General features: G+C 37.9%; 2 protein-coding genes and 1 pseudogene across 2 annotated transcripts; all 3 read right to left on the reverse strand.

The window, feature by feature from the left end:
• Window positions 1–93: 93 nt before the first annotated feature.
• Window positions 94–3,712, reverse strand: xcr1b.3 (chemokine (C motif) receptor 1b, duplicate 3). The gene is made up of 2 exons (XM_048164075.1): window positions 3,285–3,712; window positions 94–1,383 (listed from the first exon to the last, which is right to left on the reverse strand). Exon 2 carries the CDS (start codon window positions 1,369–1,371, stop codon window positions 328–330), a length of 1,044 nt encoding a protein of 347 aa, XP_048020032.1. The 5' UTR covers window positions 1,372–1,383; window positions 3,285–3,712; the 3' UTR covers window positions 94–327.
• Window positions 3,713–3,864: 152 nt separating this feature from the next.
• On the reverse strand, window positions 3,865–5,359 carry xcr1b.2 (chemokine (C motif) receptor 1b, duplicate 2). The gene is made up of 2 exons (XM_048163471.1): window positions 5,247–5,359; window positions 3,865–5,093 (listed from the first exon to the last, which is right to left on the reverse strand). Exon 2 carries the CDS (start codon window positions 5,091–5,093, stop codon window positions 4,023–4,025), a length of 1,071 nt encoding a protein of 356 aa, XP_048019428.1. The 5' UTR covers window positions 5,247–5,359; the 3' UTR covers window positions 3,865–4,022.
• A 6,178-nt stretch (window positions 5,360–11,537) lies between these two features.
• Window positions 11,538–14,103, reverse strand: LOC125251781 (annotated as a pseudogene).
• Between the last annotated feature and the right edge of the window lie 9,263 nt (window positions 14,104–23,366).

The raw sequence follows: 23,366 nt of genomic DNA on the forward strand, positions 1-23,366 counted from the left end.
TCTGGTTAACAACATCTTTCAAAATATCTTCTTTTGTGTTCAACAGAAGAAAGAAACTCATACAGGTTTGGAACGATTAATGGTGAGTAAATGATGACAGAATTTTCATTTTTGGGTGAACTATCCCATTAAGAACTGATCACTGAAAGGCTCTTTGGGGAACCAAAAATGGTTCTTCTGTGGTATCACTGCAAACCCCCCTTTTGGAACCTTTATTTTCAAAAGTGTATCATGATGTGTCAGACAAAAAAATCTAACCAGCATGCATTACACAGTGCCTCATGAAGTCGAACACACCTCATGATATCATGACACTTGACCTTGACTTCAGAGATGAAACTGCCCTGAGAAGCTGCTCTGATTGCTGAACGTTTGAGTGCTGAACCTCTGCGGGAGCCGACGAAAGCCTCTGGTCCATGGCAGGAAGCTCCTGAACTTCTTCCCTCCAAAGATGTGGACGAGCGGATTCAGACAGCAGTGGGAATACGCTAGAATATGGGTGATACTGTAGATGTTCTCCCCAGCGTTTTCCCACACTGCCTGCCTGAATGTAGGGACGCCTAAAGACTTCAAGGAGAGGAGGAAGAGGAAGATGTTATATGGCGCCCAGCAGATGAAGAATCCCACGGCGATGCTTTGGGTGATACATACAGCATGGTTTCTGCTTCTGATGCGGCTCTGATGGATCGTAAATCCCATTCGGGTGTAGCAGAACGCGATAACCAGGAACGGCAGCAGGAAAAACAGAATTATCTGAGTGAAATATCCAAACAACTCCATAAACATTGAGCTGTAAATGTGAATGCAGAAGACACCATTAGAACTGTCCATCGTATCAGAGAAGATCATTTCAGGCAAGCTGAAGCCCACCGAGATCAACCACGCTGCAGCAGACGAGACGTGCATGTACAGTCTGCTACGACTGCCTACAGACGAAGAGAACACCGGATACATGACCGCCACGTATCGTTGGACAGTCATAACTGTGAGGAACATCATGTAACTGTAAAGGCCCAAGAAGATGCACCAGCTGAACAGCCTGCAGGCCAATTTCCCAAAGATCCATCCCCAGATGTGAGTAACAGTCCAGGGCACCAATGTGAAGGTGAAGATGAAGTTGGACAATGTCAGATGAAGGAGCAAGCAGTCAGCAGAGCTGCTCAAACCCACCTTCTTCAAGACCACCCAAAGCAAAAAGCTATTTCCTGGTAGACTGATGCAGATGATGAGACTGTAGCAAATGGCGTTGATCATTGCCAGTGAAAAATTCTCTTCCTCTAATGTAATCAAAGGATAATCCACATATGTGTAGTTCATGTCATAATCATAGCTGGAATTAAAGTCCTTTTGGAAAGTCTCTTCATACATCATATCGTCTGTACACTGTAAAAAAAAAAGTTTTTTTTTTTGAAGTTGTTAATAAAGTTTATTGGAGTACGATTTACAAGAAAATACTATTTCAGTCTTTGTAGTTCAATTTCACACTGTGTTATTTGTCATTTCATTGTAATCATTTGTGAAATTTACAAGCAATGAAAATTGTATAAAGGGTTAGTTCACCCTAAAATGAAACTCCTGTTATTAATTACTCACCCTCATGTCGTTCCACACACGTAATACCTTTGCTCTTCTTCAGAACATAAATTAAGATATTTTTGATGAAATCAGATTATGAATAGGCTGGTGTGTTCCAAAACAATGACAAAATTTGCATTTAGGAGATATAAGCATTCAAAACTTACAGTCTCTCAATTCTGCTAAAATGAATCATGGATTTTCATAACATCATCACCGACTTCAGCTTCTCATCAGATCTTCTGTCCCATTAAATGCTCTCTAGAATCTAAAGCGTCACGCCTCCTACACTATAAACAGACGCTGAAGCCGCGGCTGAAATCAGTCACTTGTTCACACATTTACTATTTTCTACATGGTGAATGGCACATAGTGCACTATATAGGGGATAGGGAACGATTCAGAGAGTGTAAATATGCTTTTCATTGAGGCGAATGAAGTCTGGTTTCACGTTAGTGTCACACAAACCACTGCAGCGCACAGTCTGCTCCAGCCCAGAGACATGATAACATTGTGGATCATATGCGCGAGTTGGCGCAGACCACAAAACGTATCAGACCCATTTGAATTCTGTATTTTAAAGCGATATGGAGGAGTTTAGGAGTTAGAGATTAGAAGGAAACTGAGGCTTTACCAAGCTCAACAGCTCTGGCCGAGCTGTGATTTAAATGAAATGCTATTGCCTATTTTAAAAAAGGGAAGAAGCTGTTCGATATGTCTCGCCCTGTCTTCCTGTTTCAGTTAAAAATTACGTCAACACATTGAATAATTCTGCGCATTCCAGGGCACTTCATTGGGCCTCTAATGTTATGAAGTGACGAGAATACTTTTTGTGCGCAAAAACAAAACATTAATAACGACTTTATTACGCTTTACTACGCTGTTGATGTAGTAAACACAGTGCATCGCTTCCAGGTTCTACGTCAGAACGCCGACTCTTTGTTGGCCGGCTCCTGCGTCAGCATCACACGCATGCAACAGGGTAGAGAAAAAAATAGTTGAATAAAGTCGCTATTTTTGTTTTGTTTTTTTTTTGCACAAAAAGTATTCTCGTCGCTTCATAACATTAAGGTTGAACCACTGTAGTCACGCTGACTACTTTAACAATGTCTTTACTACTTTTCTGGACCTTGAATGTAGTAATTAGGTTGCTTTCTCTTGAGGATCAGAAACCTCTCGGATTTCATCAAAAATATCTTAATTTGTGTTCTGAAGATGAACGGCATGAGGGTGAGCAATTAATGACAGAAATTTCATTTCATTTTGGGTGAACTAACTCTAAAGCCCATTTCTTTCAGGGTAAAGTGACAATGATAATGTAACTAATAAAATATGCAAAAAGATAACAAAAACCATATACAAATGGTCATTATCCACTTATTTATTCACTAATTAACTGTATGTAATGCTAATGCTGTTATTTTACATGAATAAAAAAGGAAAAAAGGACTATAAAATACAACTATTCGAAATCTTTTAAAGCCATCCAGAACAGAAAATATACACTTATTTTGTGAAAAATACAAACTAAGTACTTATACAAAGCTATAGACTGTCTTCAGAGGATTTGGAATGTGGCACATGAGTCATATGACCAAAGCTGTGGTACTTTTGAGAGACTAAATAATGACAGGATTTTTTAAATGAACCTTTTCTTTAAAGCTATTGGAAATAGAGAGAATGAAAGAAAGCTGTAAAACAATAAATACCTTGATTGTTGTGGTGATTGATCCTTACAATATATGGCTTGTCTGTCACAGAGACACTGAAGAAATCAGTGTTCTGCATGTTTCACCGTCCAGTCACATGAGCGCCCAGCCCACTCTTTACCACCGAACGCATTAACACACATCTTCTTTCACAGATAAATTCATCTTAAATTAAATCCCTGAATACAGTAGGGATAACACAAATAATTTCCACTATAATTCTTTACATTTCTAGAAAGAGTACAAAAGTTTGTTTTGCTTTTTCAAATAATATAAAAATGTAAATATATTTAAATAAACCTTAATACACATCCATATGAGTTTTGCTCTTTCAAATATTATACAAAATATTATTTTATTAAATATCTAAATATATATATTTTTATTATTAAATATAAATATATATATTTAGATATTTAATAAAATAATCATTAGTTTCAATAATAATTTGTTAGTTTTATTAATAATAATAATAATAATAATAATAATAATAATAATATATATATATATATATATATATATATATATATATATATATATATATATATATATATATATATATATATATATATATACACACACACACACAATTACAGATTACCTAATGGTTATACCAAATTCAAACAAATTTTAAGATATTTTACATCTCTAAAGTCATTTTAGGGGGGAAAAAAGTTACACATTACTAAAAAGTTTCTCTGGGTGTAAATAAATCCATCATGTTTGCATTCTGCATTTTTACATCGTTACCAGCTCTGTGGCGTTTGTTTGTCTCACTCCACCGTTTTCAAGAGCTTCTTCATTCATATACGGATGAATCCTGGAGTCGCTGGGATCCGTGGGTCCTCTGTAGGGCCCCGAATGCCTGAGTTCAGGAGAGCAGAACAAAAAGCTGGACAACAGATTTCTGTACTTCCCTCTGAGAATATACAGCGCTGGGTTCATGCAGCAGTGAGAAAATGCCAGAATTCTGCAGACGACAAACGCGACATGCAGATGATAATGTACGCTGGCATTAAATTCATAAATGGACATCAACACGATGACAATATGATACGGCCCCCAGCATATAAAGAAAGCTATAACAATGCACAGCACCAATATCACAGTCCTGTGTTTCTGCCTGGTCGACGTTGACATGAGAGTTAGAATGATTTTGGTATAACAGAAAACAATGATGGCAAACGGTATGAGGAACAGCAGGATGAGTTGTGAATAATATCCCACTGTATCATCTTCAGTATTTGTGCTTTTACAAGCATAGGTGTCGACATGGTCAATTTGTGCCTTTGAGGCTAATGAATCTCTCAGACAAGCAATCAAACTTATGATCCATGCACCAACACAGGCAGCTTTTGAACATTTGAGCCTTCGACTTCGTGTCAGCCAGTAACTTCTCACCACCACCACAACAAAACGGTCAAGGGTCATGGCTGTAAGAAGAATAAGACTTCCGTAGATTCCCACAAAATAGGCCCCGATCATGATCTTGCAGGCGACGTCACCAAAAACCCAATGATGAAGAAACTCCACACACCAGAAAGGCAGCGTCAGTGTGAACAGAAGATCGAAAAGTGCTAAACAAAACATGAAAAGGTTAGTGGCCCTTTTCAGGTCTTCGTAGCAGGTGAGTGCAAAAATGAGGAAGCCATTTCCAAGGATGCTGAGGCAGAAGACCACAGCGTAGCAGACGGCTGTTGTCGTTTTATAGTCATCATCTTCACTCATTATGACTAAATCATCATCACTATAGATGTAATAATCATATGAGACGTTCTCATAGCTGCTGGTTGAGTTGGACAGCTCCATCTAGCATAAATATAAATAAGCATTTTACAACACCATGCAATTTTCGATTTCTTCAAATCAGACTATTACAGTCATGCATAACAAAAAAAAAAGCTGTGCAACTGTTTCTTGCACCTTCAGTATATCAAGAATGAAAGAACACAAAATTCCTACCTCGAGGTCTTATTGAAGAGGTTGTATAACTGCTAAATGAAAATGGTCTAAGTGACAATAGAGATCACACTTCTGTAAGTGTAGTCATTTCCTTTTGCTAACGCAAGCAGTTTCACAATGAATAAGCAGAGTGCCAGGGCATTGAAGCATGAGTTTTCTGGGAAGTTTAAAACCCTTTTCGGACATTGGTTTACATTGGTCCACAGATCTTAATAGAAATTAATAAACATAAAAAATGATGTAAAAAAAAGATTATTGGAGTAAGAAAATTCATTTCAGTCTTTCTACTTCAAAGTTTTACATTTAATTCAATTTGTTACATGCCATTTCTTTATTATTTATTAAATTTACTAGCAATTTCAAGGTGAATTTGTTTAAATTTAAATGTACATTTATATTAATTTAGCAGAATTTTAGTAATTCCAGGAGAAATGCAATCGCATTGCTTCTTTTTCAGATTGTGTTCATTTCAGTAACAGTTCTTGCAGACCTTTAAAGACTTTTTATTCTTTTTAGAGGCAGCATGAATGCAATCCAAAAAACTATTATATTAATATTTAATAAGTATTAAATAAGTATTCAAATGCAATTGCATTGCTTTTTTTTTTACATTAATATAATTTCAATAATATAAATTGGCCTCAGATAATTATTAAGGGGAACCTCTAATGCCCCTTTTCACAAGATGTAATATAATACACAAAGGACATTGGACTATTAGTCTAGACAACTTTTTAGCAATGCTGCATAGTATTTCCATATCAGAGCACACACATTAAAACAGAGTAGGTACTCTGTGCAAAGTTTACACTCGTCATTTATTTTTTCCTGTACTAATAACCAAAACCATACCAGGGGACCACATTGAAACAGTTAACCACATATGACTGCTAGTGTTAAAGTTGTGTTGAACTGAATCATCTGAACTTTTGCATGTAAGAGAAAAACAAGCTACAGTGTTGTCAGGTGAAATTAATTTGGTAACCCTTTATTTTAATGGTCCCTTTTGAACAGTCTGTTGATTATAAGTAACTTTGCAACTACATGTCTACTTTCATTAGAGTATTGGTAAACTGTCTGCAGGTACAATTTGTAGGACCTGCCACTAGAGGGCGCACTACCAAAACAATAACAATCGCGTGGTTTGACGCTAAGAAGGTGCGTGGAATGATGGGATTTGTTGTCATCTACCCAACCGCTGACGGCCATCAATCAGACGGAAAGATAAATCATGGACTTAACGGATGAGGTAAAGTTTTATAAATGTATAAACTATGGATCAGACGCGTCCTCGCGCGGGTCTAGAGACGCGATGCCCCGCGTTTGGCGTGTATGCCCCATAATACTAATCGTGTTGATCGTTATAATGGCAAAAAAATACGTTTTCTGTAAAGTTACGAATCAAAACAACTCACCTGTCGAGTAAAACACAAGCGAGATCGGCATCTCTTTCTAGGTGAAGTCTGTCGCGAAGCTCTCTCCATCTAGAAAATGCAACACCGACATTGATCCTCGCTCTTTCTCTCCTCTTGTCCCAAACTCTTCTTGGGTCATTTGGTTGGCCCGTACGCTTACGTTTACTGGAGCTGTCCTTGTCGACAGAACCAGCGGCAGATGATAAACAGTAATTATGTTCCATAAATAAGTAACACAATCCACCATGAAACGTGCAAGAAGTAAATAAGGAACTGCTTGAAGCAAGCTAGTGGTTTGCTGGACGCTAGACACTACTTCCGCATTTGTCCACGACACTGTTGTCATGTGGTTTCTGCGTCTTTTTTTTTTTAAATTTTTTTTTAAATTTTTTTTTTTATTATTTTTTTTTCTATTTAATTTTATTTATTTATTTTATTTTTGTTGTTGTTGTTTTTTGGTTTCTGCGTCAGTAAAGGCGGTAACAAAGGGTAACTGATGTCATTGACAGGCGACTGCACTGCCCCGTGTCACTGTTTAGAATGGGAATTTTCTCATGATTTACAAGTAGTTGAAAACATTAGAGATATTGTTAGTAATCAGCTGGACAAAATATATAACACTAGCCTAGTGGTTTTTGGATATTTTACTGCGCATATCTTACAAATTGTACCTTTAAAGCTGCAGCCTGTAACTTTTTTTTGGTTAAAAATTATCCAAAATCATTTTTTGAGCAAGTACATAACCAGCCAGTGTTCAAAACGATCTCCTTACCTTAGCCCGATTCACAACGGTAAGCTTGCAATAATGTTTTCTAATTCGGGTGGTACTGGTAGGTTTCCGTGGGAAATTCAAGCATGCCATCATGTCTGTTTACATAAAGAACGAGTCCCAGTAGTCTATATCGCAGTGGTTCCCAAACTGGGGTACGCATACCCCTGGGGGTACGTGACGTGACAAAAGGGGGTATGCGAACAAAATGAGTAGTTCATCTAATTCTACCTTAAAATAATATTAAAATCGAGCATGTATATCTAACTGCCAAAATGTCGTAAATCTAGTACATTTAATCAGATTACCTCATCATTTGCAGTCAAAAATAGACTGCACGCTGCCTTAAATCGCGCTAAATTACTGTCGTTCTCGACAATGCACCTTTGTAAAAGTGGGGAATTTAGCACTTGCTCGCAAATACAGACACAGACAATGGATTAATTTCGACTCAAACTTTCTCCGATACAAAAACATACCTTGTGTGAGTTCTTGTATTTAATGATGATAAGGAGCAAGAACGCAATTGTTCCCAAATATCCACATGACTGCAAACGTGACATTATACAACAGGTCAAAAAATAAAATGTACATTTTAAACACAGTACTGTCATATTTACTCTATTTTGCAATGAAATAATAGTTCTAACGAAAACCACAGCAGAACTACAATATACGTCTGTGTTTCGCGAACAATTCTGCGGCTTTGAACGAATCGAGAGAGTCAGTGATTCAATGATTCATTCACAGCCACTTGCTTTGTTACTGAATGAATGACTCGATGACTCACTCATAAAAACAGTGACTTGGTGCCACCTACTGGCGGTTTTAGTTTAATATTTAAACGTTTTACTTAATTTTACCAACATTGCATATTTCTCTATTGAACATTTTTATTTAAAACATATTCAACATAAAACACAATTCATAAAGGTAAAAATATGCACTGGAAAATCAATTTAGGGGGCAAATATTGTCCCTTAATGGTAAAGGTGTGACTGCAGTCGAAGTGGAAGAGAGGGGGTACGCAGAAGGATGGTAATCCCTTCAGGGGGTACTCCAAGCTAAAAAGTTTGGGAACCACTGCTATATCGCATGTGAGGATCTTATACAGTCTATGGTGAGGATGCTGCAGGTGGTGGATCATTTATATCCTTTTCTCACAGCAGCTGCAATAATTAAACATCATTTTGATGGCAGTTTATATGACAAATGGACAATTAGAGATTAGGTAATGCTAACACACACTGTATACACATAGTCACGCAATGCTGATGTTGTTAACATTAAAGGATTAGTTCACTTTCAAATTACATTTTTCTGATAATTTACTCACCCCCATGTCATCCAAGATGTTCATGTCTTTCTTTCTTCAGTCGAAAAGAAATTAAAACATTCCAGGATTTTTCTCCATATAGTGGACTTCAATGGAGCCCAAACAGTTGAAGGTCAAAATTACAGTTTCATTGCAGCTTCAAAGCATTCTACATGATCCCAGATGAGGAATAAGTGTCTTATCTAGAGAAACCATCGCTCATTTTCTTAAAAAAAAAAAAATTATATAAGTTTTAACAATAAATGCTCATCTTGAACTAGCTCTCTTCTTCTTCTTCTTCTCTATTTGAATTCCAGCAGTGTAGACACTGCTAAGTGTATTACTGCCCTCCACAGGTCTAAGTTTGAACTAATTGTTATATACTTGCACTAGAATATTGTATATGACAATTTAGTTCAAACTTTGACATGTGGAGGGCAGTAATACACTTAGCAGGGTCTACACTGCCGGAATTCTAATAGAGAAGAAGAAGAAAGCTAGTTCAAGATGAGCATTTATGGTTAAAACGTATAAAATGTTAATTTTTTTTTTAGAAAATGAGTGATGGTTTCTCTAGATAAGGAATGTTTTCATCAAAAACCTTAATTTCCTTTCGACTGAAGAAAGAAAGACATGAACATCTTGGATGACATGGGGGTGAGTAAATTATCAGGAACTTTGAATTAGAAAGTGAACTAATCCTTTAACAATTTGAGAACAAAGTAACAATAATAATAATAATTTGCACAGTTTGATGTGATATGATTGGTAGCTCGATTTATTGTAACGTTTTTTTTCTCAGTTGGTCAGAACAAAAGTGGCAGAATTGTTACTTACAACAGAGATGGCGACAAAGAGGCAAACCTTAGGGACTTTAAGCCCTGGGTATATTTCATTTTTTTAACGCGTACGCTAGTGTACGCACACTCATGAACAGTTTTGAGCAATCTCTCACCACAAGTTACAACCCATGTAAATATCTTTGTATGCGTTCCGGTCTGTTCTGTTTATGCAGTTTTTCTTTGACTACCTTGTGAATTGATGCCCACAGGGCACGGTTGCCACCTTGTGGATAAACTAATTACTGCAAAAACAACTAAATGTGAATGTGTGACCATGTGCGTACAAAATACGCGCGGTTAAAAAAATTTGGCGGTGCGCGTACAGTACGCACATACTCTTCTGATGACGAAGTTTGTGTCACATGCACTGTATGCTGTCCGTTGCGTATGCATAAAAAGTGAACTATAATTTATTATACTGACTATAAGTTACTTTGTAACTACATGTCAACTTATTCAAACCCTAACTGTACCAGTCAACTAATACTAATACTCTAATGAGAGTTAGGTAGGCGACAACTTTGTCAAAACGATCCCTATTCACATGAATCTGTGAAAACGACTAAAACTCTGTTTTATGCTGCCAGACCAGTAGATGGCGATGTCACTTTGCAAAGAAGAACTATGCACCTATATTCACAAATTCACGTTTTTGTAGTTTACACAGAGAGGATAACAGTATAATTTTCAAAAACATGCATTTTGAAACTTGATTTTAAAAGTTTGTGTTTCAGGCCCCCAAAATGCCATTGTCCTGTTAATGAACGGCCAAAACACATTAAAAAATATTTCCATTTTTAGATGAAAATGATGTTCTGTTAATGCTGCCTTAGTCACATTGCTGCGTTTGCATCCCTGAAACTGCTGATTCTGCTTTTCAACCAGTGGCAGACAGGGGAAGTGTTGGGGAAACCTGTTTGAATAATCATCATTTTGCAATTCTTTTTGAGAATGGCAAAGACATAACATACTACACACAAAAGACATTGGACTATTAGTCTAGACAATTCATTAACAATGCTGCATAGTATTTCCATATCAAAGCACACACATCAAGGTAGAGTAAGTCCCCTGAGCAAAGTTTGCAATTGTCATTTGTTTTTTCCTGGAATAATGACCAAAATGCATACGAGGGGACCACACTGAATCATCTAACCTCATATGACTGCTAGTGTCAAATTTGTGGTGAACTGAACCATAGATCAGAACTCATGCATGTATGAGAAACAAGCTGCAATTATTTTTATTCTTTGGCTCATGCAGCACATTGTAGACAGAAAAGGCCCAGGTACATCCTGCAGTGAAAGCTTTCAAAAGAATTCACCTTATAAAGAACAGTATTGAACAATACATGATAATGTTCAAGTTTAGTCTTTCCAAGTGTGTAGATGTATCAATTTATGAACTTAATTCCAGGAGAATTTGATTTTATTTCATTATTATTGTAAAAATTTTATTGAAAAAAAAAAATTGTTTTTCAAAGTTGCTTGCCCAAAGAAACCTGAGTAAGTCAACAGCTTACATGCAAGTGTTTTACATTGCATTAATTTAGTTACAAAACAGACCTCATGCTATATTTGCATAATTTTAAGATCATGGGTTAGGGTTAGTCCTCACGAATGTGTTACCCATAGTGGCAGCACATCCTGTCAGGTGTTTCCTGACAAGTGCCCAATGTACCCATGTTATAATTGTTTAATTTATTTATACATATTTAACTCTAAAAAGCTGAAGGAAAAGCTTAGAAATGTGTTTGAGCACAATTTATATTTACTGTTTGTGGCTCATAAATGACATTTGTGACAGAAGTGCAGAGAAATATTTAATGCACATGTTTTCAAAAACATTAATAAATCAGAACTATATTGAAGGATAAATGATAATGATTCACTCAGTTTGAGTTGATTCCAAATGTAAAGAAACTGCAAACATTTCAGTTTCTTTTTAAAATTTTCTTTAATAAAACCATTTAAAGTTAATAAATCTAATTGGAAAAATGTGAATAATGTGAAACATGCATAATGACAAATGTAGTTAAGAGCATGTGATCACAGCTAACATGTTTATTATATACACCCTTGTGTTATTTGTTCATCATTTGTGTAAAAGAAAGCAAATATATATATTGCAAATTAATTTAACAAAATAAATGTACACAAGCTCTTGCATCAGATTTTTAGAGCTTTTTTTTTTTTACTTGCACTTTTAGTAATATAATTGATTGGAAAATTTTTCAAGGTTTGTTCCTTTACAGTACAGACACTTTACATTGCATTCATTTTGTTGCTGAAAATCAGTTTCAGTTTCAGTTGTAAACTCATTGTTTTAAAATTATAGTTAAGAATAGATGGCTAATACATTGATATTTCTTCGCCGTTGGAGTAAATAAGCCTGCTGATTCGATTCTGAGGCTCATTGTTCTTCTTTACAGAAAGTCCATTAACATTTTCTTCAAGTGGTTTCTGAATTTTATCCCCATAAAAACATAAAACACAGGATTCAGGCAGCAGTGTGAGAAAGCCATCATCCGAGAAATGTAGATCCAATAGTCTATAGATTTACTGACGTCACACTCATAAAAAGGAGAGATTCCCCATGCAATCAGAGAGTCCAGAAATATGGCCACGTTGTATGGCCCCCATCCCAAGAAAAAAAACACCACTATGAAGAGGATGAGCTGCACTGTCTTCTTACGAGTGTGAGATGTTGGTCGAAGCAGCCGTGCCAGGATCACAGTGTAGCAAAAAGCAATGATCACAAATGCAACAATGAAAAAGAAATTTTGCAAGTATATAGTTTTAAGCTTCCAATTAATTTCACCTTCAATATCACAAAGCTGCAGAACAGAGCTGGTGCTGTTGGTTTGACCATCTATTATTAGTTCAATGGGGCTGTACACAACAGAGTTGAACATGGCTTGTGGCACGGCAGCGAAAAGACTGATGATCCAGATGACAACTGATGTTACGTAGCAGTGCAGGCTCTTTCTACACATGACCACTGACAAGGGGTGAACCACGGCCATGTAGCGGTGGACAGTCAAAACTGTCAGGAAGATGATGCTGCTGTAATATCCCGTGTAGAACACATAGTTAACTGCTTTGCAGGCAAAATCTCCAAGAGTCCAGCCATACATGTAGTAGTGGGCCCAGAAAGGCAGGCCAAAGGTGAAAATCAGATCAGAGATAGCCAGATTTAACAGAAGTGTGTTGGTGAGGGATTTCAGATTTTCATACTTCACAAGGACATACAGGACCAATGAGTTTCCAACACAGCTGAACAGAACAACGATGATAAAAATGACTGGAGTGACGGTTCTTCCAAACTGGTCAGCTGTTGCCTTGGTACAGACTTCATCTCCTATACTTCCACTGGTCAAATTGTAATCAGGATAATAATAGTCTTCAGTGGTAGATGTTTCAAGCTGACTTTCAATTATTGAATGGTGTGTCATCTTGATGCATACATGAAAAAAAAAAGGATATTTAATACAAAACTAAGGTGGTGATAGACCTGAAGAATAAAAAAAAATATTTTGTCAACTTTTGTCTTTATACGGACTTTGTCTTCTATGCTTCCATTGAAATAATCAAGATAATAGTCTTCAGCAGTAGATATTTCAGGCTGACTTTCAGTTATTGATTGGTGTGTCATCTTGATGCATACATGAAAAAAATGGATATTTAATGCTAAGGGATATTTAATAAACTAAGGTGATAATAGACCCTCTAGGAAGGTGTAAAACATGGGCCTGCAGAATAAAGAAATATTTTGTTATATCACTAACCTTAATGAAAATCTTCTGAGAAAAGTTTAATGGAATCGAGTATAGAAACCTAAAAACTATGAAACTTTCTGAATATGTGATTGTTCCTATGAGAGAATCAGTAAAGAGTAGGTTTACAACCCACCCAATAAATTATGCTCAGATACCCCACAAACACAAAACCCAACAGGTTCATGCCCTATTTTTGTTCCTGTAGTTATAGCATAAATTTGCAAAATTTGCCATGTCAAAACATTGAACTGAATCACGAAACATGGTGGAAAAAATCATTCACATTGAGTTGGCCTATATTAAATATACATTAGGTTGAACATATTAAAATCATATATAAAATGACTCTAAAGAAGAAACTGATAAAACTTACATTTAATGATTTTGATCTTTCTCTTGATGTAATATATATGTGGCTATTGTCACCGTTGCTGGTTGCAGCACAAAGCAAAGTTGTCAGGATCTTGATGCAGTAGCTTCTTTTATTCAACAAACTCAAAAACTTTACAAAACACTCAAAGAATCTTGAAAACAGGAACAAAACAACCAACGTATCAATGACAAGGACAGACAGAGAACTGAAAGAAAGACAAAGTTTAAATACCATGGCATACCGATGAGCTGATTAGATAATTAATGAAACACACCTGAACTAAACCAAACAGGTGAGGAACGAAGGAGAACTGAACTGAACTAACAAATAGATTAGAAGATAACAGAAAGTCAAACATAAACAGGACTCAAAACGCGACAGTACTCTCCTTCCGGAAGGCATGTCCTCACACCGTAATAACTTCCTAGGGGTGGGGGGTGGCTGGAGGCTGGAGACTAAGCCACCCCTCATCGGCCTTTAGGGCAGTACAACAAGGAGACAAGGTGCCGCTGGTTCTGGTAGCCAGAAAGGTGCTGGCAGTTCAGGGGGCCACCAGGGCGGTGCCGACAGTTAAGGGATGGCCTCCTTGGCTGTGAACCCCTGGCTGTGAAGTTCTTGGCCCTTTGAAATGGCCTGGAGTTCTCTTTAGACTCTGGTCTGGGCCTGGAGTCCTCTCTGGACTCTGGTCAGGGGCTCGAGGCTTCCAGGGTTAGTAAGTGAGTCTTCATAAGATGTGTTATAGGTAGTAGTACATCTCAACAGGTTTTTCTCATGCTCATGCAATGTGTCCATGTTATAATTGTTTTAATTTTTGTGTGTGTGCGTATATTTTACTCTGAAAATTTGAAGGAAAGCTTAGAAATGTGAATTCTGGACCCCTGACATAGATCATAGAACAGCTGTAAGTTTGAGAAACTGGCAGCCATGTGGTTGGGTGCAATTTATTTTTACTATTTGTGGCTCATGACATTTGTGACATAAGTGCAAGGAACTATTTATTGCACATGTTTTCAAAAACAAGAACAATTCAGAACTATATTGAAGGATAGATGATAATGATTCACTCAGTTTGAGTTTGTAGAAGTTTAAAAGAGGAAAAATTGCATACTTTGTGCAATTTCTTTTTAAAAACTTTTATTTTTTTTAGTAAAGCTATTTAAAGTTATTAAATGTAATTGGGAAAATGTGAATAATTTGAAACATGCATGATGACAAATGCAATAAATTGCATGTGATCACAGCTAACAATTTACTATATACACATATTATTTGTTCATTGTTGCATCAAGTATGAATGTATAAAAGAAAGCAAACATATAATGCAAATGAATTTAACACAGTATATAAAATACTCTTTGTAAAAAGGCAAAAGGCAGCTTTTTTTACATGCAATTTTAGTAATATTATTAGTTGGAACATTTTTCAAAGGTTTGTTCAGTTACAGTACTGACACTTTACATTGCATTCATTTTTTTTTTTTTTTTTTGCTGAAAATCAGTTGTAAACTCATTGTTTTGAAGTTATTTTTTAACCATAGCGAGCTAATACATTAATATTTCTTCGCCATTGGAGTAAATAAGCCAGCTGTAGCTGTTTCGATTCTGAGGCTCACTGTTCTTCTTACAAAAAGTCCATTAACATTTTCTACAAGTGGTTCCTGAATTTTATCCCCATAAAAACATAAAACACAGGATTCAGGCAGCAGTGTGAGAAAGCCATCATCCGAGAGATGTAGATCCAATAGTCTACAGATTTACTGACATAACACTCATTAAAAGGAGAGATTCCCCATGAAATCAGAGAGTCCAGAAATATGGCCACATTGTATGGCCCCCATCCCAAGAAAAAAAACACCACTATGAAGAGGATGAGCTGCACTGTCTTCTTACGAGTGTGAGATGTTGGTCGAAGCCAAAAAATAAGGTGATGAAAGACCGTCTAGAAAAGTGTAAAACATGGACCTGAATAATAAATTCTTTTGTTTTTCTTGTCTGTTTCACAAGTCTGTGTAGACAAAAAATTCCCACTAATGTAAAATGTAAAAGGTACCATGTAAAAATAGTGTAACTGATCACAATGAATCAAATATGAATGAACCAATTTGAGGAATACTTAATGATAATTATTGCAAATATTTATTAATATGCACTTCAGAAACATGGAGAGAACGTAACGTTAATGCAATGATAACATTTCTGATGCTATATTATACAGAAAGACATTATTTCAGTAAGTCACATTCTGTTTCCTCCCTGATGAGTTATATCACTTACCTTTATGAAATGTTTCAGAGAAAACGTTAATGGAAACAGGTGATGGCAGGCTGAGAGTGTAGAAACCAAAAAACTATGAAACTTTCTGAATAAGTGTTTGTTCCTATTAAAATTATTAGTAAAAAGCACAACCCACTCAATAAATGATGCTCAGATCCCCCATCCCCAAACACAAAATCCAAAAGGGTCATGTCCTATTTTTATAGCTATAGTTTAAATTTATTTGCAAGATCTGGAGAAGCCTTGCCATTTGTCAAAAAAGAAAGATGGATAAAATAAATCACATTGAGCTGGCCTATATATAAAATATAGATTAGGCTGAACATATTATTAAAGTAAAACTCTACACTGTTACTAGCTTCTCTTCTCATGAAGCACCTGCTATGAAAACTTACAGTTAATGATTACTGTTTTTGAGCTTTCTCCCCATGTTAAATATATGTGGTTTTACAGTAAAACCATATATTATATCCTGGGCTTGATATTAACACCCCCCAACCCGCCCAATGCAGGTGGATTTCAGCAGTTGTGTGTAACGCAGTCACTCCTACTAGCCACTTTGACAGGTTGAATTTTATGTTCAATATATGCATTTTTCAATTGTAGTCTTTTAAAAGGGCATCTGAAATAATAAACTAAGTGCAGGCCTCCACTCACCAGAGCTCCAGGTAGGCTCTCGGTGAGGCCGCCTTTATAAACTGTCTTTGAGGTTGAGTAAGATTGGCTTCCTCTTGTTTTCGAAGGTCATTCTGTTGAGGCCTCCACTCACTTGAGCTCCAAGTAAACAGTGACATCAAGCGTTCAGCCCTCAGTGAGGCCGCCTTGATAAACTGTCTTTGAGGTTGAGTGTGATTGGCCTCCTCTCATTATAGAGAGTCATTCTGCTCAGACCTCCACTCACCTGGTTTTATGTTCAATATATGCATTTTTCAATTGTAGTCTTTTAAAAGGGCATCTGAAATAATAAACTAAGTGCAGGCCTCCGCTCACCAGAGCTCCACTTAGACAGTGACATCAAGTGTTAGTCCCTCTGTAGGGCTGCCTTGGTAAACCGTCTGTGAGGTTAAGTATGGCTGGCCTCCTCTCACTCAGAGAGTCATTCTGCTGAGGCCTTGACTCACCAGAGCTCCAGTTAGACAGTGACATCAAGTGTTCAGCCCTCTGTGAGGCCGTTGTGATAATCTATCTTTAAGGTTGAGTATGATTTGTCTCCTCTTGCTATAGAGCGTCATTCTTTTGAGGCCTCCGCTCACCTGAGCTCCAGTTGGACAGTGATATCAAGCGTTAGTCCCTCTGTAGGGCTGCCTTGATAAGCTGTCTTTGCGGTTGAGTAAGATTGGCCTCCTCTCACTCAGAGAGTCGTTCTGCTGAGGCCTCCACTCACCTGAGCTCCAGTTAGACATCAAGTATAAACTGTCTTTGAGGTTAAGTATGATTGGCCTCCTCTTGTTATAGAGAGTCATTCTGCTCAGACCTCCACTCAACTGGTTTTATGTTCAATATATGCATTTTTCAATTGTAGTCTTTTAAAAGGGCATCTGAAATAATAAACTAAGTGCAGTATTCTGCCCTCACAATGGTGTCTCTCTTCCCAAAGTTAGACAGATAGGTAAACTCTTTCAAACACGTAGGCTTGTGGGAGAATGCTGCTTTATTCCACACCACGATGAATATGTTGAAACAGAGTGAAACTACAGAGAGGAGATGTAAATATAATAAAACAACTACGTTATCTCCAACAACATAACACTAATATGAATTCATTGTATGTAATTCTTAAAATGGCTAACATTCCACATTACACAGCTTTATAACTAGTAAATTTAACAAATTGAATACAAATTGATCACAAAACTTACAGACAATGCTTCCTACAGAGGATCACAAAATGAATGGCTTGCTTCAAGTTTCTTCTGTGTTGTACTAACTTTAACTGATGCAATTAACTGAATTTAACTGTCATGGAATGTTACTATGGCAACTATTTTTAAAAGAAGCTACTATGTATTGGTATTGGAATCATCATTAAATTAATGATCCAGAACACTCCCCGCCTGGCATCCGTAGGATGTCATCACTGAACATGACAACTCTTATTCCATCTTTGAAGGCAGGAGAAGGACTGTGTCTGAGATGGGACGTAAGTAGACCTTTGGTATTCCGTCTTTTATTGTCTTAACTTCAACCTTCCTGACTTTTCCATCGTTTCCTGGGAAACTCTTTTGTATAATGCCCATGGGCCAGTAATTTCTTTTAACTTGACTTTCCTTGAGCAGGACTACGTCTCCATGTTGAAGGTTACGTTCCTCTCCTGGCCACTTTCTGCGATTTTGAAGAGTGTTTAGATACTCACTTCTTCATCTATGCCAAAAGGTGTTGGCTAAACTTTGAACTTGTCTCCACTGGCGGATGTAGAGGTCTCTTTCATGAAAGTTTCCATTTGGAGGTGGAAGTGTGCCAGTCTTTTGTGTGAGAAGTGTCGCTGTGGTTAGGATGAGTGGATTGTTTGGATCTGTTGATACTGGTATTAATGGACGAGCATTTACAATAGCTGAAACCTTTGCCATGAATGTGATAAGGACTTCATGGGTGAGTTTTGCTTGACTGATTTTCAGCAATATAGAATCAAGGATGCACCTGGTGATGCCTATCATGCGTTTCCAGCTGCCTCCCATGTGTGATGAGTGTGGTGGGTTGAAACTCCAAGTGCACCCGTTGTGACTTATGAAATTCTGTATTTCTTTGTTACTTGTGTCTGTACTGAATTTGAGTTCTTTACATGCCCCAACAAAGTTTGTACCACAGTCAGATCTTATCTGTTTAGCTGGTCCGTGAATGGAGAAGAATCTTCGTAGAGCATTTATGAAGCTTGAAGTGTCCAGTGATTCAGTCACTTCAATGTGTATAGCTCTTGTGCTCATGTATGTGAAGAGTACTGCCCAACGTTTGCTGCTAGCGAGACCTCCTCTGGTTCGTCGTGATGTGATTTTCCATGGTCCAAATACATCCAGTCCGACATAAGAGAATGGGGGATCAGTACTCAGGCGGTCCACAGGTAAGTCAGCCATTTTCTGTGCATTACTGAGAGTGGTGGGGGTGTATGCTCTGAAGATTTTTATTTTCTTCAGTTCTTTCCAAGAATCTTTCCATGTTTTCCATTCATTGAACATTTTGTCTGACAGACTGTTAACTGTAGACAATAGTCCATGTCTTGTGTATGGTTTCTCATCATCTGACACCTGTTGTCTATTATTAGGAAATCTTTGATGTGGACTGCGAAAGGTAAGTGGAGCAACACAGCTATTTGATTCATCTTGATAGACTTCTTTTTGCATTATCTTCAGAAAGATGGGATCTTCCATTGATGGAGCTATTATGTCCTCATCCTTTGTGGACTGGAAGATGTCAGTTCTATTGCTCTTTGTGCATGTTGTTGCAAGTTTTTGTGTCAAAGATGGGGCCATTGAAGTTATATGCTCATTGTATCTGCAAAACTTCTCTTTGATTTGGATATTGTTTTCACAGGGTCTCATTTGGCTGGGGCGTTCATTCATGAAAATGCTTGTTTTGAAAGCATTAACTTCAAATGGTTTCTGGGCACCATCTAGACAGACATTCCCTACTATTACCCATCCCAAACCTAACTTCTGAGCAAAAGGAGCATGTTGAGGACCATTGCGCTGTTCCCATACTTTGTGCACTTCAATGATGTCTCTTCCAAGAAGAAGAAGGATCTCAGCATCAGGGTCAAGTGGGGGTATCTTATGAGCTATTGATTTGAGGTGAGTATGGTTCCAAGCAGCATCAGGAGTAGGGATTTCAGCTCTGTTGTCGGGTAGTTCATTACACTCAATAAGTGTGGGAAGTGTGAAACTGGCACTGTCATTGATTGATTCTACAATGAAACCTTTTGCTCTGCGTCCTAGGATTTCTGATGTACCTGCACATGTCTTCAGTGTGTAAAGAGATGCATGGTCAGTGACGTCAAATTTGTCAAAGAGGGTGGATTTTGCTAAAGACGTGTTACTCTGGTCATCTAGAATAGCATAGGTTTTCAACTTCATTTGAGGATTATCTTTACAATATATATTAACTAGGCAGATCTTGGAGCACGATCTTCCTCTGAAACCATTCCCACAGACGTTTGTGCAACTGGATGTGGCGATAGTTGTTATGGTTTTTTCATCATCCTCCCCGCCTTGGTGTATCACAGGGCTGATAGTTTCATTTCTAAACCAGGGCGCTGGACCAGGATGAATGGCTGCTATGTGTTTTTCACTGTCACATTCTGAACACCGAATGGTTGAGGTACAATTCTTGGCTTGGTGGGATGTTGAAGAGCAGCAGCGGAAACATAAACAGTTTTCCCTTAAAAAGGCTTTGCGCTCATCTATGGGTTTTTCCCTAAATCCTCTGCATTTGTGGAGAGGGTGTGGTTTCTTGTGAATTGGACACTGTTTGATGAAGTCTTCTCCTACCAGGTTAGATTTTCCTGTAGAAATTCCATGCTCTACTTCAGTCTTGTGCACAGCAACAGGTAGCCTTTTTGCTGTGGAGGAAAACTTCTGTCCTGTAGGTAGCATTGTGTTTGGTACATTCAATTTAAAACTGGGGTCATTTCTCATATGAGCCTCATTCCTGATGAAGGTGGAGAAGAATGAGAAGGGAGGAAAGCTAACCTTGTGTTCTTGCTTATACCTAGACCCTTGTTGCATCCACTTCTCCTGGAGGGCAAATGGCAACTTCTCAAGAATAGGGGCAATGCCTCGTGCAGTGTCCAGGTAAGACAAACCAGGTAAGTATCCTTCCATTTTGGCAGACTCAATCTCTGACAATAAATCTGCTAGTTCCCTGAGACATTGTGGATCTTTATTAGAGATTCTGGGAAAGCAGTCAACTTTATTTAGGAGTGCTGACTCTATAGCTTCAGCAGAGCCGTAGCACTGCTCCAGTCTTTCCCAAATCCTACTGAGTCCGACTGCAGGATAGTTAATATGAACTGACCTTATTCGACGAGCGTGTTCAGCTGATTCTGGACCAAGCCACTTAGTTAGTAAGTCAAGCTCTTCGCAAGGTTTTAAGTCAAGGTCTTCTATTGCATTTGAGAATGTTGATTTCCATGCCAAGTAGTTCTCAGGCTTGTCGTCAAACTTTATAAGACCAGCAGTGAGCAGGTCTCTGCGTGCTAGGAACTTGGCTAAGTTAAATATCTCTGAGTTTTCACGTTTTGCAGCATGTGGCTCATTTCCCACATTAGGTGAGTAATACCTGTTTGAGGTACTGCAATTTGTTGCCTGAGAGTAATGAGGTATTGTATTTTGACTATTTGCTTCTTTTTCAGGTACTCTGATAGGTTGAAAGCTGTCATGTTGGTCCTGTTACTGAAAGAGTGGCTCACTGTATGAACTGACATGCTGAGGTGTTTCTTGGGAATATTGAATAGACTGCCTATGAGATGGAAGAGCATTTTGTTGCTCTCTGTCAGCTGACTGAATTAGTGGTGTGACTGTATGTTTTGAAGCTTGATGATGCTTGTTTTTGTATGCATTTTGATCCTGAACATATTCGTCAATTCGCTTAAGTGAGTAGAGAGATGAGCTCTTTTGTTTACATTCATTTTCAGATGACTCTTCTATGTCAGCTCCATCAACTATGGCTTCAAAAGCTGTAGCTTCAGCTAAGGCAGCTTCTGCCTCTTTTTCTTGTTGGAGTGCTTCTAATGTAGCCTCTAAACGTGTCTCTTCTACCTGCAGTTTTGCTTTCTTTACTTTGAGTTCAATCTCTCTTTGCGCATATGCTGCTCTAACACGGGCAGCTTCAGCTTTAGCTCGAGCCTCTATTGCTACAAGACTGGCTGCTGATCTTCTTGAATGTGTTGATCTGGATGATTTGTGTGAATGTGAACACACTGACCTGGATGCAAGGCTCACGTTTTCCTTTGATAGCATTTTACTGTAGATTGTTTGAGAAGAAGGGAAGTTCATTCACTGTTGTTGTAATCACTGTAGAGTCTGTCTTTTCACTATTCTGCCCTCACAATGGCGTCTCTCTTCCCAAAGTTAGACAGATAGGTAAACTCTTTCCAACACGTAGGCTTGTGGGAGAATGCTGCTTTATTCCACACCACGATGAATATGTTGAAACAGAGTGAAACTACAGAGAGGAGATGTAAATATAATAAAACAACTACGTTATCTCCAACAACATAACACTAATATGAATTCATTGTATGTAATTCTTAAAATGGCTAACATTCCACATTACACAGCTTTATAACTAGTAAATTTAACAAATTGAATACAAATTGATCACAAAACTTACAGACAATGCTTCCTACAGAGGATCACAAAATGAATGGCTTGCTTCAAGTTTCTTCTGTGTTGTACTAACTTTAACTGATGCAATTAACTGAATTTAACTGTCATGGAATGTTACTATGGCAACTATTTTTAAAAGAAGCTACTATGTATTGGTATTGGAATCATCATTAAATTAATGATCCAGAACAGCAGGCCTCCTCTCACCAGAGCTCCGGTTAGACAGTGACATCAAGCGTTCAGCCCTCAGTGAGGCCGCCTTGATAAACTGTCTTTGAGGTTGAGTAAGATTGGCCTCCTCTCACTAAAAGAGTTGTTCTGTTGAGGCCTCTGCTCACCAGAGCTCCAGTTAGACAGTGACATCAAGTGTTCGGCCCTCGGTGAGGCCGCCTTGATAAACTGTCTTTGAGGTTGAGTATGATTGGCCTCCTCTCATTATAGAGAGTCATTCTGCTCAGACCTCCACTCACCTGGTTTTATGTTCAATATATGCATTTTTCAAATTTAGTCTTTTAAAAGGACGTCTGAAATAATAAACTAAGTGCAGGCCTCCGCTCACCAGAGCTTCACTTAGACAGTGACATCAAGTGTTAGTCCCTCTGTAGGGCTGCCTTGGCAAACCGTCTGTGAGGTTAAGTATGGCTGGCCTCCTCTCACTCAGAGAATCATTCTGCCGAGGCCTTCACTCACCAGAGCTCCAGTTAGACAGTGACATCAAATGTTCAGCCCTCTGTGAGGCCATCATGATAATCTATCTTTAATGTTGAGTATGATTTGTCTCCTCTTGCCTCTTGCAGTGATATCAAGTGTTCAGCCCTCTGTAGGGCTGCCTTGATAAACTGTCTTTGAGGTTAAGTATTATTGGCCTCCTCTTGTTATAGAGAGTCGTTCTGCTCAGGCCTTCGCTCACCTGACCTCCAGTTAGACTTGGTAAACTGTCTTTGCGGTTGAGTATGATTGGCCTCCTCTCACTCAGAGAGTCATTCTGATGAGGCCTCCGTTCACCTGAGCTCGAGTTGGACAGTGACATCAAGTGTT

Source organism: Megalobrama amblycephala, linkage group LG17 (genome assembly GCF_018812025.1).
Source record: "Megalobrama amblycephala isolate DHTTF-2021 linkage group LG17, ASM1881202v1, whole genome shotgun sequence".
Classification (NCBI taxonomy): domain Eukaryota; kingdom Metazoa; phylum Chordata; class Actinopteri; order Cypriniformes; family Xenocyprididae; genus Megalobrama; species Megalobrama amblycephala.

Excerpts from the sequence above, each read along its gene's own strand:
- xcr1b.3 (XM_048164075.1), bottom strand. The coding sequence starts at position 1,371 with ATGATGTATGAAGAGACTTTCCAAAAGGACTTTAATTCCAGCTATGAT.
- xcr1b.2 (XM_048163471.1), bottom strand. The coding sequence starts at position 5,093 with ATGGAGCTGTCCAACTCAACCAGCAGCTATGAGAACGTCTCATATGAT.